This window comes from Delphinus delphis, chromosome 10 (assembly GCF_949987515.2).
Source record: "Delphinus delphis chromosome 10, mDelDel1.2, whole genome shotgun sequence".
NCBI classification, from domain to species: Eukaryota; Metazoa; Chordata; class Mammalia; order Artiodactyla; family Delphinidae; genus Delphinus; species Delphinus delphis.
In genome coordinates this window covers 65345058-65361395 of record NC_082692.2, presented here as the reverse complement: position 1 = coordinate 65361395, position 16338 = coordinate 65345058, and the positions used below count along the sequence as shown (strand labels likewise).

General features: G+C 42.9%; 1 protein-coding gene across 1 annotated transcript in view; it reads left to right on the top strand.

Annotated features, from left to right (window-relative positions):
* RHOA (ras homolog family member A) overlaps positions 1-16338 on the top strand; it is a 51710-nt gene that overhangs the window by 31410 nt on the left and 3962 nt on the right. The window contains exons 3-4 of the mRNA XM_060022491.1: positions 9589-9746; positions 13692-13812. Of these exons, the coding sequence (XP_059878474.1) occupies positions 9591-9746; positions 13692-13812 (277 nt within the window). The 5' untranslated portion in view covers positions 9589-9590. The remainder of the gene's footprint in view (positions 1-9588; positions 9747-13691; positions 13813-16338) is intronic.

The following is a 16338-nucleotide window of genomic DNA, read 5'->3' as shown; positions in this document are numbered from 1 at the left end:
GGCAGTGAAGTGTATCAGTAGTGGTTGTCCTCCAAAAACCCAAGCCTCTGATGGGGCCGGTGAGGTGTATGCCTCGGAAAGTGCTTCATCATCAATGCCAGCAGAAGAATCACCCTTGAAAGGGGCATTGCTCCAAGTACTTGTGACTATGTCCACCAGGATTTGCACATCATAAAAAAGTTGTTCTTGCCTTCTTCCCTCCCCTCTGCCCTCAGTGCTGTTCAGGGAGGATGTTTATGTCCAGACAGCCCTTATTTCCTCTTATGGAAGGAAGGTGGTAGTTTCCAGAAGGGTGACCTCTTGCCATTCACTCCCAGCACTGCTTCTTAGCAGCAGGGCCAGTCCTGTACTGAGTTTCAACCTTTGATAAGTTTTGAGTCTTTGAACAAATAAAACAAAAGTTTCTGCTTTCTAATAGAAACCTTTAAATAGCGATTAGTAATTCTTTATTGTATTTTGTGCTTTAACCACTAGATCATTGAATGCCAGCCGCAGACAGCCACCCATGTGGCCTTGTTGAGTTCACCCTATTGCTGTAGCTTAAAGCATTCTGGACACAGAGTTAGAAGGTCTTTCTGACTTTTTTGGTGTGGTTGTCAGTAACTTTGTGAATGAGACTATACCAGGAAGACTGTGGGGCTTTCATGTTGCCTGTAGAATAGTAACTGACATCAGAGCAAGGCAACAGGGGAGTTCCCTGGCAGTCCAGTGGTTAGGACTTAGCGCTGTCACTGCCAGAGCCCCGGGTTCAATCCCTGGTCGGGGAACTAAGATCCTGCAAACTGTGCGGCGCGGCCAAAAAACCCCAAAAGTAAAGCAACAGGGGGCAAGGTAGGCTCCATCCATATCTAAGTCAGCGCACCTTAATTTGTCATTGTTGTGATTGATTTTGAGAGGTTGCAACAGCCACTGATAACGCCATTGTTCCCATCCTGGGAATTTTCTTGGCCTTGAAAATCAGGGGGCAGGGCTGGGCCCAGTATACTTGGCACACTGTCCACCTGTGAAGAGTAGTTACTAAGAGCATGTATCTTTGCTGTGGTGCTACCTGGCTTTCTAACAGCGTTTTACAGGGATGTTTTCAGATGTGTGAAGGATCCAATTGCAATACAGTGATGGTAGGAAGTATGTACTTAAAATTGGGGACTTTTGAAAGGCAGATAGCAAACATTATATATGGTATATCAGACCGGAGGGGAAGCTGCAATGTTGAGACTCCAAAAACGTCCGTGGTAAGTCAGGCAGAAGTAGCTTCAGTTGATATACTTTGGTAGTCTGTTTTTCAAAGGAATGTCATTGAAATTCTCTACTGAGTACAGCACATGTCCAGCTCCAGTTAGTATTACACACTAAGTCTTTTTCAGTATTTTAGTGCTTGACCTGTGGTAGTTTGAGTGGAATTTCAGTTTTCTGAGACTATAGGTTTTTCATCAGTATTTTGGGGAAACATACCCCTTCTTTAGACTTTATTGCTCTGTACATGGATCCCATTCAGTGTATCCTTGCCACATTAATGCAGCTGGGAATACAGTTCCAAGGGATAGGCCAAGCCAGAAGCATAGTCCCTGTCCTGGAGGAACTTAAACCTCAGGAATGGATATGAGTCAAGCACAGAGAAATAAACTGCCACATCTCTCACATAGGGTAGGATGCCTGGTAAAAGTGGCTGAACTGATATGTATAAGAACCAAGAGCAGTCCAAAGCCCCAGTTTTAAGCAGCATCTCATTTTTGGGAGTGGAAGCCGTAGGACCAGAAATAGGCTTTGAAACAGAAGGTGGTAGTTGAGATGGACAGGTGAGTTGTTCTTTTCTGGGGAAAGGGAAACATTTTTCAAAGAAGGCATTGCTTTGAGCTGAGGTGGAGGAATTTTACAAGGCCAGTTAACAGAACCAGGTGTATAAGGAATGGAGAGAAGTTGTGAAGATAAAATAGGTTTTGCTGTTAGAATTTCAGAGGGTCGTAGAGGTTAAGGCTGATGGGTCTTGACCTGATTGTGGCATTGACCTTCTAAAGGCCTTTGAGCAAAGACTGATGGACTGAAGCCCAGGCATAGGAATGGAGGATTTGGCTGCAACAGGCAAGATAGAAGGGAAGTGAGGAAACCAGTTGGATTTTTGCTTTTTTTTCCAGGTAGAGAGTACTGAGGACTTGAACTGAAAACGATGACTGTAGGAATGCGAGGGGAAGTGTTAGTGGTGGAAGTGAGACCCGTGAAGGGGTAGAATTCTCCAGAACTTGACAGTAGTCATACTGTGAAGAACAAAGGAAGTAAAAGAGTCTTTTAACCTCAGGGTTTCTACCGTGAGTTGAGTGTGTTAGGAGTGTAATTTTGTTTTTGTCACCAAGATTGGGGGAACTGGGAAGAGACTTGACAGAAGTTGGGATGATGTCTTGGAGACGTTGAATTTGATATGCAAGCAGAGCACAGAGGTCAGGTGTGTCTGGAGTTTGAGAACATGGACTGGGTCAGAGATAGAGATTTGAGAATCATGTGCATAAAAGTAGTATTTGAAGAACTGAAACCCCCAGAGATAGGTAGAGTATTAGGAGAGTGAGGGAAAAAAACAATCTTGAAGGGAGTCGTTAGGTGTGGAGGCTGTAGCTAGGGAGACGGAAGACTTAAGAGATCAGCACATCAGCATATTTTGTCAAGGAGGTCCAAGGATAGGAAGGTATGGTGGTAAAAAAAAAAAATATCAAGGAGAATGAGAACTGGATTTTGTGAAGGTAGGTCATTAGTGACTTTTGAGAAAGTTTCAGTAGAAGTTTGGGCAGAATGCAGATGGGAAGAATTTAAGCAAGTGAGTAGGTATGAAGCAAGCAGAAATTTGTGCCTTTTCTTTGAAACAGATCAGAGAGAGGAAGGTTACTAGAGGAAAGCACGGATGTGGAGATTTCTTGTTTTAGAATAGGGCACCCTGCACTTTATTGTAGACTGAAAGAAGGAGCCAGTAGACAGGAGAGATGAAAGTGATGTGGGATACCACAGGTGGCAATAGTGTATGAATTGAAAGGTGCTAGAGGACCTAAGGTTAGGCCTGGGCAGGAGAGAGACCCTAGTAGTAGTAACTGCTCTTCACTGAGTGCCTTTCATAATGCCAGACCTTGTAAGAGATGGCAGAGATTCCACATACCTCCTCTAAAGGGGTGCTGCACTGGAGGGCTGTGGTGTGGGCTCCTGAGAGTCGCTGAGCTCTCTGCTCTTGTGACTGCTGAGTACCAAGTGTACCAAGGGATTACATGGGACACTGCATGTAGCCTCTCAGTTGCTTTTCTTGGACACCCATTTCTATTTACATATGGATGGGAAATATATTGCAATATTGGTTGTCTTGTTTTCTTTGTTAACAGTAACTGCTTAATGTAATTTGCTGATATTTGGTTCACAGCCAGAACACATTGTTTTTTGAGATCTGAGGAAAGGCTGATTTTGTGATGCAGAGAACATAAACTCCGAGTGGGTACTTTTTGTGCCCTTTTAGCACCATGAGAGAGCTCCTTTCGACTTGAGTGAGGGTAGCACAGTAACTTATGCTGAAGGTTTTGAACTGAGGAAAAATATAAAGAACTTTTAAAAGAAATATACAGTCACTTGCATATTATTACAGGTAACTTAAATAGATATAATTGACTGTTACTGGAAAAATAAACCTCTACTCAAAGCTCTTAAGAATTATATCTGAAACAATTCAGACTAGAAATAGAAAATGATACATCTGGCAGATAGACTGCAGAGAGCTCAGTGTGATTTCCTTTCTCAAGCTGGCAAGCCATGTACTTTAAAAGATATTGGATTATAACAAAGTGGAAAGGAAAGATACTAGAGTAAAAAAATTCCTGGGTCATTTCAGGAAAAATTAGTGAGTTTCATTTTCTGATGTTTGTACTTTTCACATCTGATCAACAACTCTGGTTGTATTGCCAGACTCCTAGCATCCCAGAAATTACCTTGTAATTGTAGGCTTTCATTTTCATTTTATCCCATAATCACTTGTGATTTCTGTCTTTGTCATCAGTAGAAGCTGAATGGTTTTATACTTTTCCTGGGCAAAATGTTCCCCAGGGAAAATTTTCAAGAGCCTTTTTGATTGCTCCCTGTTTTTTTTTTGTTTTTTTTTTTTGCGGTACGCTGGCCTCTGACTGTTGTGGCCTCTCCCATTGCGGAGCACAGGCTCCGGATGCGCAGGCTTAGCGGCCATGGCTCACGGGCCTAGCAGCTCCGCGGCATGTGGTATCTTCCCGGACCAGGGCACGAACCCGTGTCCCCTGCATTGGCAGGCAGACTCTCAACCACTGCACCACCAGGGAAGCCCGCTCCCTGGCATTTTCACTTTGTGTGTCCTTAACCACATTAGATTTAGAGGAATTATTTCTTAAGAATTGAGTGCTTTCTAGGAAGGATGCTATTCAAAGATAGTAGCCTTTTTTTGAACCAGGGAAGTTCCTGATGCATTTTGTTTGCATCCTGGAAAGTCCTGGTTCCTTGACTTTGGGCATAAACCAGTATACCAAGTTAGGCCTGAGATGGGTAAAGTATATAAAGTCTTGGCATGAATTTGAGAGCATGAGAAAAAGTAGAAAATGGTTTGTGAATCCTTTCAAGATGTTAGCAGTCAGACTGAATATAGAGGAAGGACTTTTAAAGAGGTAAATTCATGGGCTTCCCTGGTGGCGCAGTGGTTGAGAGTCCGCCTGCCGATGCAGGGGACACGGGTTCGTGCCCCAGTCCGGGAGGATCCCACGTGCCGCGGAGCGGCTGGGCCCGTGAGCCATGGCCGCTGAGCCTGCACATCCGGAGCCTGTGCTCCGCAACGGGAGAGGCCACAACAGTGAGAGGCCCGCGTACCGCAAAAAAAAAAAAAAAATTAGTTTCTAATGTTTCCTTCATGTACCCCAATGGATTGTCTCATCCACTCCAGTTTGAGAAACATTCCCTTCAGACAACATGATTTTGTCAGTGAGTATGTATTGTTGAGAATTAGTTTGACTATAGGTAATGGGGACCTGAAAAATACTACCTTAAACAAGATAGTTATTTTTCCTTCACATAAAAGAAGTGTGGAAGTAGGCAGCTGGGCTGAGATGGTGGCTCTCAAGGTATCTGGGACCTAGGCTCCTTCTACCCTTTATTCCTCCAACTCCAGGGTGTGGCACTCATCTTCATATTCTAGGACTTTTTCTAAACAGCCCGGACTCCAGATTTAAGCAGCAGGAAGGAGGAAGAGGGTGAGAAGGGCATGAGACTTCAACTTTAAGGAAGACTTCCTGGAAGTCCCACAAAATACTGATTACATCTCAGGGGCTAGAACTACAAAGTGAACTACATGGCCATACCTAATATAAGGGAAGCTAAGAAATAAAGTCTTTTAGCTGGGCAACAAAGTGCACAACTAAAAATTGGAGTGCTGTTCTAAGAGGTAATAGTGGGAATTGGGGTTGACCACTAGTCTGTGCCAAATGGAGGGAGTCTGTATGCTTTTCTTTTCTTTTTTATTAACAGCTTTATTGAATATCCACATACCTTACAATTCACCCATTTAAAGTGTACAGTTCATTTGTATATAGAATATTCATAGAGTTGTGCAATCATCTGAGAATGATTTTGGAAAAATTTCATCACCCTATAAAGAAACCCCTCTATTCCCTTGGTAGTCATTCCCTATTCCTCCAACTCCCTTCCCCTGGCAATCACCAGTCTACTTTCTATCTCTGCATTTGCCCATTCTGGACATTTCAAATAAATGGAATTACACAGTATGTGGTTCTTTTTAGCTAGCTTCTTTCACAAATTGTAATGTTTTTAAGGTTCATCCATGTTGTAGCATGTACTAGTATTCCCCACACACACACTTTATTGCTGAATAATATTCCATTGTGTAGATAAATCACATTTTATCCATTCATCAGTTGTTAGACATTTGGTTTGTTTCTGCTTTTTGATGATGATGAATAATGCTGCTGTGAACATTCATGTAATGTTTTTGTGTGGACACGTTTCCATTTCTCTTAGAGTAGAATTGCTGGGTCATAGATCGAGTTGGATCCTTTGCCCATTTTTTTAAATTAATTAATTTATTTATTTCTGCGTTGGGTCTTTGTTGCTGCGTGCAGGCTTTATCTAGTTGCATCAAGCTGCTCTTCGTTGTGGTGCGTGGGCTTCTCGTTGCAGTCGCTTCTCTTGTTCCGGAGCACGGGCTCTAGGCACGCGGGTTTCAGTAGCTGTGACGTGCGGGCTTAGTTGCTCTGAGGCACGTGGAATCTTCCTGGACCAGGGCTTGAACCCGTGTACCCTGCATTGGCAGGCGGATTCTTAACCATTGTGCCACCAGGAAAGTCCCCTTTGCCCATTTTTAAATTGGATTATTTGTCTAGCTATTATTGAGTTGTAGAAGTTCTTTATATATTCTGGGTCTAAATCAACCTTGACTGCAACGAGAGACTCTGAGCCAGACTACCAACCTAAGCTGCTTTTTTTGTTGTTCAGTTGTAACAGTTTTTTATGTATTCTAGATACAAGTCCCTTATCAGATAATGTTATTTGCAAACATTGCTCCTATTCTGTGGGTTGTCTTCTCATTTTCTTGATGCTCTCTCTTTAACCACAAAAGTTTTAAAAATTTTTATGAAGTCCAGTTTATCTTTTTTCTTTGGTTCCTGGTGATGGATATATTTGTGAATATACTATCCACAGTATATTGTGATAAATATATTATTCACAATAACCAAAAGGTGGAAGCAACCCAAGTGTCAGCAGATGAATAAGATGTGGTATATACATATTGATACAATGGAATATTATTCAATCTTAAAGGAAATTCTGACACATGCTACAAAGTGAAGAAACCTTGAAGACATTATGTTTAGTGAAATAAGCCAGTCACAAAAGGACAAATGCTGTATGATTCCATTTACAAGAGGTAGCTATAGTAGTAAAATTCATAGAGGCAGAAAGTAGAATGGTGGTTGCCAGAGGGGAGGTAGGGGAAATGGGGAGTTATTGTTTAATGAATATAGAACTTAGATTTTGGAAGGTGAAAAAAGGTCTGGAAATGGATGGTGGTGATGGTTGCACAATAGTGTTGAATGTGAGTAATGCCACCAAAGTTATTACTTAAGATTTGTTTAAGTGGTAGATTTTATGTATATTTTACTGCGTTTTTTTTTTCTTTCTTTTTTTTCTCTGCATTGGGTCTTGCTGCACGTGGGCTTTTCTGATTGAGGTGAGCGGGGGCTACTCTTCGTTGCGGTGCGTGGGCTTCTCATTGCGGTGGCTTCTCTTTGCTGCAGAGCACAGGTGGGCTCTAGGCACGTGGGCTGCAGTAGCTGTGGCACACCGGCTCAGTAGTTGTGGCTCGCGGGCTCTAGAGTGCAGGCTCAGTGGTTGTGGCACACAGGCTTACTTGCCCTGCGGCATGTGGGATCTTCCCGGACCAGGGCTTGAACCCTTGTACCCCGCACTGGCAGGCAGGTTCTTAACCACTGCACCACCAGGGAAGCCCTACTACGTTTTTTGTTTTTGTTGGCTGGTTAATTAAAAAATGTCTTTTGTAGTTTTAGCTCTTACATTTGGGTCTGTAATCCATCTTGAGTTAATTTTTTATATGATGTGAGGTAGAGTTCTAATTTCCTTCTTTTGTATATTCAGTTGTCTCAGCACCATTTGTTGAAAAGGCTGTTTTTCCTCTGTTGGATTGTCTTGGCATCCTCGTTGAAAATGGTTTGACCCTAAGGTGAGGGATTATTTCTGGATTCTCACTTCTACTCTATTGATCTATGCATGTCTTTTTTTTTTTTTTTTTTTACCACAGCACTAAGTTTTATTAGGGATTTCATTAAGGTAAAATCTCTAGGATTAAAGGAGTCAGTTAGGGGGCGCACAAAGCCCACGAAGCCTCCTCAGATCTCATAGTGAAACACTAGCTCAGGTTCTTTGTTGGGATTGCCACCTCGTTCCAGATACAGATTGTTGTAAGGATACTGCTTTGGCCCCACAGGCTGGTAAGTGGGGTAAGTCTCCCTTACCCAAAACATGAACAGCATGAAGGCCACGAAGCCGAAGAGGTGCTTACACATAAGATTGCAAGAAACAGGAGTGGGGGACATGTCCACACCGTTCCTGATATACATGTCTAGGTCCCAGTGCATCGGTTCACCCCAGTTCAACCACAGGTCTGGGTGGTCCCAGTCATACCATGGGTCCCTCTCCTGCTGTGAGTGGTCAGGGAGCTTCAGGTAATCACCATACCTGTCCGTGCACCCATTGGCACCACGTTTCGGGCTGCCCTTTGCAGCCATCGGACTCCCAGGACCCCCACCCTGGCTGCTGCCATCTTCACCTTCCTGTTTCATCCCGCATATGCACAAAGACCTATACGTCTGTCTTTATGACAGTGCAACACTGTCTTGATTACTGTACCTTTATAGTAAGTTTTGAAATCAGGAAGTGTAAGTCCTGCAACTTTGCTCTTCATTTTTATGATTGTTTTGGCCATTCTGGGTCCATTGAATTTCCATGTGCATTTTCTGATCAGTTGTCAATTTCTGCAAAGAAGCCAGCTGGGATTTTGATAGGGATTGTGTTGAATCTGTAGATTAACTTGGAGGATATTGCCATTTAACAATATTGTCTTTTAGTCCATAAACATGAATGTCTTTCCATTTATTTAGATCTTTAGTTTCTCTCAACATTGTTTTTTTAAGTTTTCAAGAGTATGTTTTGTACTTCTTTTGTTAAATTTATTCCTATCTTGTTCTTTTTGATGCTGTTGTAAGTGAAATTGTTTTCTTAATTTCATTTTCAGTTTGTTCATTGCTAGAGAATAGAAATACAATTGATTTTTGTATGTTGACCTTGTATCCTGCAACCTTGCTGAATTTATTAGTTCTAATAGTTTTTTAGTGGATTCCTTAGGATTTCCCATATGTAAGATTATGTCATCTGCAAATTAAGATAATTTTACTTCTTTTCCAATCTGGATGTCTTTTATGTTGCCTTTTGCGTAATTGCTAGAACCTCCTTAGAAGTGGCAAGAGTAGACTTCCTTGTCTTGTTCCTGATCTTGGGGAAAGCTTTCAATGTGTTCACCATTAAGTATAATGTTAGTTATGGGTTTTTTGTTTAAAGAATTATGTTGCATTCTTTTTTAAAAAAAATATTTATTTTTTGCTGTGTTGGGTCTTCGTTTCTGTGTGAGGACTTTCTCTAGTTGGGGCAAGCGGGGGCCACTCTTCATCGCGGTGCGCAGGCCTCTCACTATCGCGGCCTCTCATCGTGGAGCACAGGCCCAGTAGTTGTGGCTTATGGGCCTAGTTGCTCTGCGGCACGTGGGATCCTCCCAGACCAGGGCTGGAACCCGTGTCCCCCGCATTAGCAGGCAGATTCTCAACCACTGCGCCACCAGGGAAGCCCCCTAGTTATGGATTTTTGGTATGACTTTTTGGTGCCAAGTGGAAAGGTATACTAGCATTTTATATTTTGGTGTGCTACTAGAGGCTTGTGCTCCATGTTCAGAAAAGTGTGTGTCATAGACTGAAACTATTACAGCTTCTTGTGCATTCTAGATAACGCTTTTGTCTTGTGTTTCAGCAATGGCTGCCATCCGGAAGAAACTGGTGATTGTTGGAGATGGAGCCTGTGGCAAGACTTGCTTGCTCATTGTCTTTAGCAAGGACCAGTTCCCAGAGGTGTATGTACCTACAGTGTTTGAGAACTATGTGGCAGATATTGAAGTGGACGGAAAGCAGGTGAGTATACTTTTCATAACAACTGGTACTATTTTGCATGTTAGGCTATTCATAGAGCCTGGAGAGAATTAGGCCTTTTTGTCTCTTCAATACACTATATAACAATAACAAAAATGTTAGAAGGAGAAATCCATTCTCATCCTGCCTTTTAGCTCAATTTTGTTCATTTTTAACTGTTACCCTCTAGACTTTGTCCACATTCATATGTATTTCACAGGGGGAAGCCTTAGAATATGTGTTCTTTCCAGCTTTATTTATGTTTGAAATTTAGTTTGTTGCCAAATGGATCATACTAAAATGAACCTCTTTGTATGGATGGACTTTTTTTTCTGTCATAGTATTTCATTAAGTGCTGAAGTTTGAGATTACTAGGTCAACGGGTCCTTATTGATTATGCTTCTAAAGGGTTGTACTGATCTATACCACCAGCAGTGTCAAACAACATTGTCACATTTAATTTTTTTTCATGTTTTTTTACTTTGACATAAACAGGCTGCTACATTTGCTTCAATTACCTGTCACTGGTGGTGAGGACAGTGTTTCCTCCTGTCTGCCCTGAAAGCCCACCAGCAAGACTGGGGCAAAGCTCTTCTGGAATTAGATTTTTTTTTCCCTCTTCTGCTCCCTTTTGTTGTCAAAATAATATTTTATCCAGATTCCTATACATCTTTTGAAGAGGAATGAAATTCTCATTGCAAATGGGTTAGCTGAAAAGAAAACTAGAACAAGGGGCTCTTTTCCAACACACTCAGTCCTCTTAAGGCATTCAGTCACATGTCTCATGCTGCTAGCACCTAATTTATTGGCTTCCGCAATTCTGTCTCCTTTCTTCCTTCTCATATTCTTGCTTTACCTGTTATCCCTTTCTGTCCCAGTATTACCTAGCCTCATTTTGTGGGACTGTGTAATGGAAAGCACATTAGGCCAGCTGCTTAGAATTCTAGAGTCCCTCATAGGGTATCTTGATACTTCTATGACCATGAGTAAGCTGCCTAATCTTTGAGCTACTTTCATTTGTAAAGTGGTTTAAGCTATTTTACAGTTGACATTGGGGGTCTGTGAAGTGACTGAAGGTATTTGGAAGCACCAAAGCACTTGACAGGTTGGTCTGAACAAGAGCATACTCAGAACCGTCTTTTATAGTTTATCCAGTTGCCGTGTGGGCCACAATGATTGCTCTCATGCCATTAGGAACCCCAAGGCACCCTTCTTGTCAAGAATGGATGAAAAAAACACATGAATTCCAGCGTAACAGAACTTTGTCTGGGTCCTACCTTGCAGGTGGCCCATCAGTACTGTGTTGCCAATTCAACTTTCAGTCAGTTCTCTGCATGATGCTTGAATACAGGGTTTCTGTGGGCCTGATAGGAAGATTGGTTTTGTGTAGAGACAGGGCCCAATTGTGACAAGCTGGGTGAAAATGTGCTGAGATCTTTGGGCCTGCTGTCACATAACAGCCCTCTCATCTAATTTAGATTGATTGCCATGCATACACAGAAAGACCCAGTGGCTTGAGGAAAACAGGATTAGGTTGGTATTTTCATAGCACATTTCTCAAAAGCCTACTTGAATGTATATTGCTGGTTTTATCTTGTCATTCAGAGAATGACAGCTGTTGGTTGCTATGTGTCTGTGACCATCATTTGGGAGAGTCTTTTCCACCTGTGGCAGTATATATGTTTTGGGGATAGTAATGACTTTTCTGTTGTCTTTGAAACATCATCTGTGCCTTGGTGTCTTGGAATGACCAGGATCTTACCTTTAAGAAATTTAGGGACTTTGGGACTTCCTTGGTGGTTCAGTGGTTAAGACTCCATGCTCCCAGAGCAGGGGGCCCAGGTTTCATCCCTAGTCTGGGAACTAGATCCCGCATGCCACAACTAAAAGATCCTACGTGCCACAACTAAAAGATCCCATGTGCCCCAACAAAGATCTTGCACATTGGCAACAAAGATTCCATGTGCCACGACTAAGACCCAGAACAGCCAAATAAACAAACGAATAAATAACTTTTTAAGAAATAAAAAGAAATGTAGGGACTTACAAACCTTGAGACCTGGTGCAGCCAAATAAATAAATAAATATTTTTTAAAAAGGAACTTTGACTTATAAACCTTGAGGAATGATCTATGAGTATGTTTCTTGCTCTGCCAACCTTGAACGTGCCTGACGCTGGCAAAATAGGGGAGCCCTTCACCCAGGGAGAGAAACCCTGAAAGAAAGGTACTTGATCTGGAAGAGGGTATCACAGTCTAGCTACCTACCTTAGAGCAAGTCGGTAGCCCCAGAGTGGGAGAGGGCACCTCCTGCAAATATTCTCATAAAAGTATGCACTAACAGAGCCTAGGGAACCATCCAAAATTCTAGGTGATCATGGTCCAAGAAATAGACCTACCAAAAATAGGTCTATTTCTGACATGAGACAGTCCTGACACCCTGAAATCATTTATCAGGAGACAATCAGAGTTGGCTGTTGTGTCTGACTGAATACCCATGAGGTGTGGAGGAGCCAGAGGAGTGGGATTTGGCAGAGAATGAATGCGCTGTACCATCCTGAGATCAGACCAGCTGTGAGGATTGGGCATCAGTATGTCACAGATTCCTATACCAAGCTGATGGTATGTGTGTGTGACAGAGGCGCAATGGGACATGTGGAAGTTGTGAGTGACATATCCTGAGACAGAGGTTCAAGGTGGAAGAGATAATTAGCCATCAACTTTAAGGTAGGAATAATATTTAGAAACTCTGAAATATGGGCTCTGAAAGTGTTAGGAATAGAAGGCTATCCTAGGCATTGGAGGGAGAACTCCTTGAGCCCCAAAGGGCTCCTGAGCAAAGGGTGTTAAAAATCCACTGTGACTGTAAGAAGTGGTGACAGGGCTGACTGCAGTGCTGGACAGTGTGGAAGCGGAGCTACGTCCAGAGCCCAGACATCAGCTTGCCCTCCTACCACTGGAAAGTGAGTAGGTTCCCAGGTGTGAAAGGAGTACCCTCCTACCTATGTGATGCTTTCATTCAGCCATTCATACATTTTTTTGAGCAGTAAAGGCAGAGCCATAGGCCTTTCTTGTCAGCTCAGACCTTGCCTAACACCCAGGATGGTGTCTTTTCTTACCCATCAACTCAAATACAGTCTTGTTTCCACGTTTCCACGTTGGAGCAGAATGATGAGACAAAGTAAGGAAATGGTTGAGTGAGAATGTGTTAGGAAAAGTTACTTGTTCTGGTTTTTCCCTCTCTTGCCTTGTATACCTAGTAGCATGTTGTTTACAGTTGATTTCCCCTCTTGTTCATTCACTTTCTTTCCTATGTAGAATGTTATTTGTAATTAAGTACTTACAAGCTACAAAGTTTTTTGTTTGTTTCTTTATTTGGTTGCATTGGGTCTTCGTTGCTGTGCGTGGGCTTTCTCTAGTTGCGTCGAGCGGACGCTACTCTTCGTTGCGGTGCGCGGGCTTCCCGTTGCAGTGACTTCTCTCGTTGCAGAGCACGGGCTCTAGGCACACGGGCTTCAGTAGTTGTGGCTCACGGGCTCTAGCGCGCAGGCTCAGTAGTTGCAGCACATGGGCTCAGCTGCTCCACGGCATGTGAGATCTTCCCAGACCAGGGATCGAACCCGTGTACCCCTGCATTGGCAGGTGGATTCTTAACCACTGCGCCACCAGAGAAGTCCCTACAAAGTTATTTTTAACTTGACATTTTGAATTAGGTACTTTATTCAATTCTAGCATCTGTTTATAAAATTTGCAATTTTGAGAAATTTCAACCTAAAACAATTTAAATACCCCTTCCGACCTTCAGGCTTGATTCTAATAAAAGTGAACACTCCTGTATTTTACTATTTTGGACAGTCTATCATTTGAAGGTACTGTGTTAAGTGTCACTTCTTCTGAAAGTAAGTGGTGGGATTAACCTGCACTCTTATGTTTATTTTTCTTATCATAGGTAGAGTTGGCTTTGTGGGACACAGCTGGGCAGGAAGATTATGATCGCTTGAGGCCTCTCTCCTACCCGGATACTGATGTTATACTGATGTGTTTCTCCATTGACAGCCCTGATAGTTTAGGTGAGTAGCCCTGCAGCCTGATGTTTGTCACTGCCTGTGTGCCTGGCCGACCTTTGGTTTCTCAGGTCCTTTCTGGGCATCAAGTGACTGAAAAGCAGACATGAGTTTCAGAGAAAGAATCATCACTGGCCAGAGTCCTAGAGCCTTGGGACTGTAGAGCCTGAGCCCTGAGTCCCTTTTCAGCCTAGGTCTCCCATGACTGCCATGTCTACCTTGTAGAGTAGTTGGGTTCCGAACACAAAGCTATTTTTTGTCTTTTTTTGGTTGGGGGTGGGGGGACTGCGCTGCACAGCTTGCCCCGACCAGGGCATTGAACCTGCACCCTCAGCAGTGAAAGCGTGGAGTCCTAACCACTGGACCACCAGGGCATTCCTCAAAGCTATTTTTTGGACTAAGATTTGGGGAAGGTATTCTTTGGGTGTCCACACCTTTTTTCAGTACTTGATATTGAGCCTGCTGCTTCCCAAAATCTAGACCGACTGATGACTTGGTGATTCCTGGTAATGTTTCTAAGCCCTATTTTAGCCGTTTTATAAAGTGTCTTAGCTAATAGAGACTTGAACCTGACATTCCACTAGCTTAGTTGGCCACATGTTTTAGAAGCTGCTTTCCTTCAAAAAAAGAGGGAATGATGCTGACCTCACACTTTGCAAAACAAGGCAGCAAGGCCTGAAACAGAATGTGCTTTCGGTTTGTACTGAAGATGACGAAATGTCTTGCTTGGTGCTGCAGTGCTCTGTTTTTACAGGGCAGCATGTGGGCCAAGGAGATTATCATTAACACAGATGACTGTTGAGGACCTGCTGGTGGCCTGGGCTGTTGCTGGGGAGTTAGGGTTAGAGTGAGCCTTTCTGTGTCATGCTTGTACTCACTTTAATGACAGTACTGGGGGAGGTGCTCCGAGACTTTGAACCACTTGCTCAAGGTCATGCAGCCCAAGGAGCCAAGCTGAGATTGAGTCCCCTGTGCAATATCTCCCAGAACTGAGACAGAGTGGGTGCTCTCTGCCATTGTTTCACTTTGGTTCGTTTTTAACAGTTGTGTTTTAGTTTTGGTTTTCAAATTAATCTGCCTTCCTTTGCGGGGACTGTTAGAAGCCCCTAGAGGCTGAGCTTTAGAGAGAAAATGGAGCCATGTGACACCTTCCCCTCAGACACACACATCATGGACTTTGCCTATAGGAATGAGGAGGGTTGTGTGCCCTTTGCCGCCTCATCCAAGGTATACCTAAAGGTATAATCCTTTAGGGACAAAAGTACCTTCAGAGCAAAAAAGTTACTCTTCTTCAGTCTCACATTTTTCTTTTAAGACTGTGTCTGCTGGTCTCGAAGGAAGTCTTCAGCTTTTGACCTCTGTTTGTTTACTATGACTTGTTTCTTGCTATCCTCTCCCCCAGAGGGCAGGTTCTAGGGAGGAGAGCAGAGGTAGAAAGAAAAGAGGCAAAGAGAGATTGATCTCCCTCTCTGAAATACAAACATACCTAGACAGACTGCTGGTCACCGCAGTAGTATGATAGGTAGGTAGCGCCCCTTTGCTGAGCTGACTAAATTAGCTTGGTTTTGCCAAGGGCCTTTTAAAAGTTCTCTTATCTTGGCTAGGGAGTAGGAGAGAAGTCCACTGGTAGTTTGCCCTAGTAAAATGTGTCTTGGGAACTGAAACGTCTATATCAAGAAACTGAAAAGCTAATGTGAACCTAATGCTGGACTTTGTTTTTACCTGGTTGGATGTTAGACCATGGCACTGAGTCTAGGTGTAGGGTAACAAGTTTGATCAGCAATCAGAATGTTGGTGTGCAGGTTTCAGCCCTGTTGCTGGCCAACCCTGTGACAGTAGTTTACTTTTTGGAACCTCTGCTGTCTCACTGGCAGTTGGTCTAGAGTCTAGATTCTAGTTGAGGCCTGGGGTCAACAAAGTTATGTAAAAGGCCAAATAGTAAATATTTTAGGCTTTGTTGGCCATGTGTTCTCTGTTGGATCTCCTGAACTTTGCCACAACTACTCAACTCTGCTGTTGTAGCACAACAGAGCTTGGCTCTGTTCCAGTAAAACTTCACGTATAAAAGTAGACTCCGGGCAAAATTTCATTTGCTGACCCTTGATCCTAGATAAGGATTCCTTTTCTCTGGCTTTATGGAATTCCCAGTGGCCCCTAAAGCACCCCAGTGTAAATCCATGTAAAGTGATGTGTCCTGATATGATCAGATTACTTTGGAGGTGGGAGCAATCATAGGCGATTGCCATCACTGAATTAAAAAGTAAAAAATTATGTTTTAAAATCATTTATGAAAAGTGAAGATAAGACAGAGGCAATTCATTTCAGTTTACATGTCCTGAATTCCGGGGGGTGGGGGGGACTATTGGAGTAATAATTTTATATATTCAGCAAATAATTATTGAGTGCTTACTTATGGAACCTATATTCTAGATGAAGGGAGACAGAAGAGCAAAAACCACAGTAAATCTGATAGCAAGAAATGTTACAAATAACATTCATAGAGGTGGGTATGGAATAGGCCATGGTAGTATG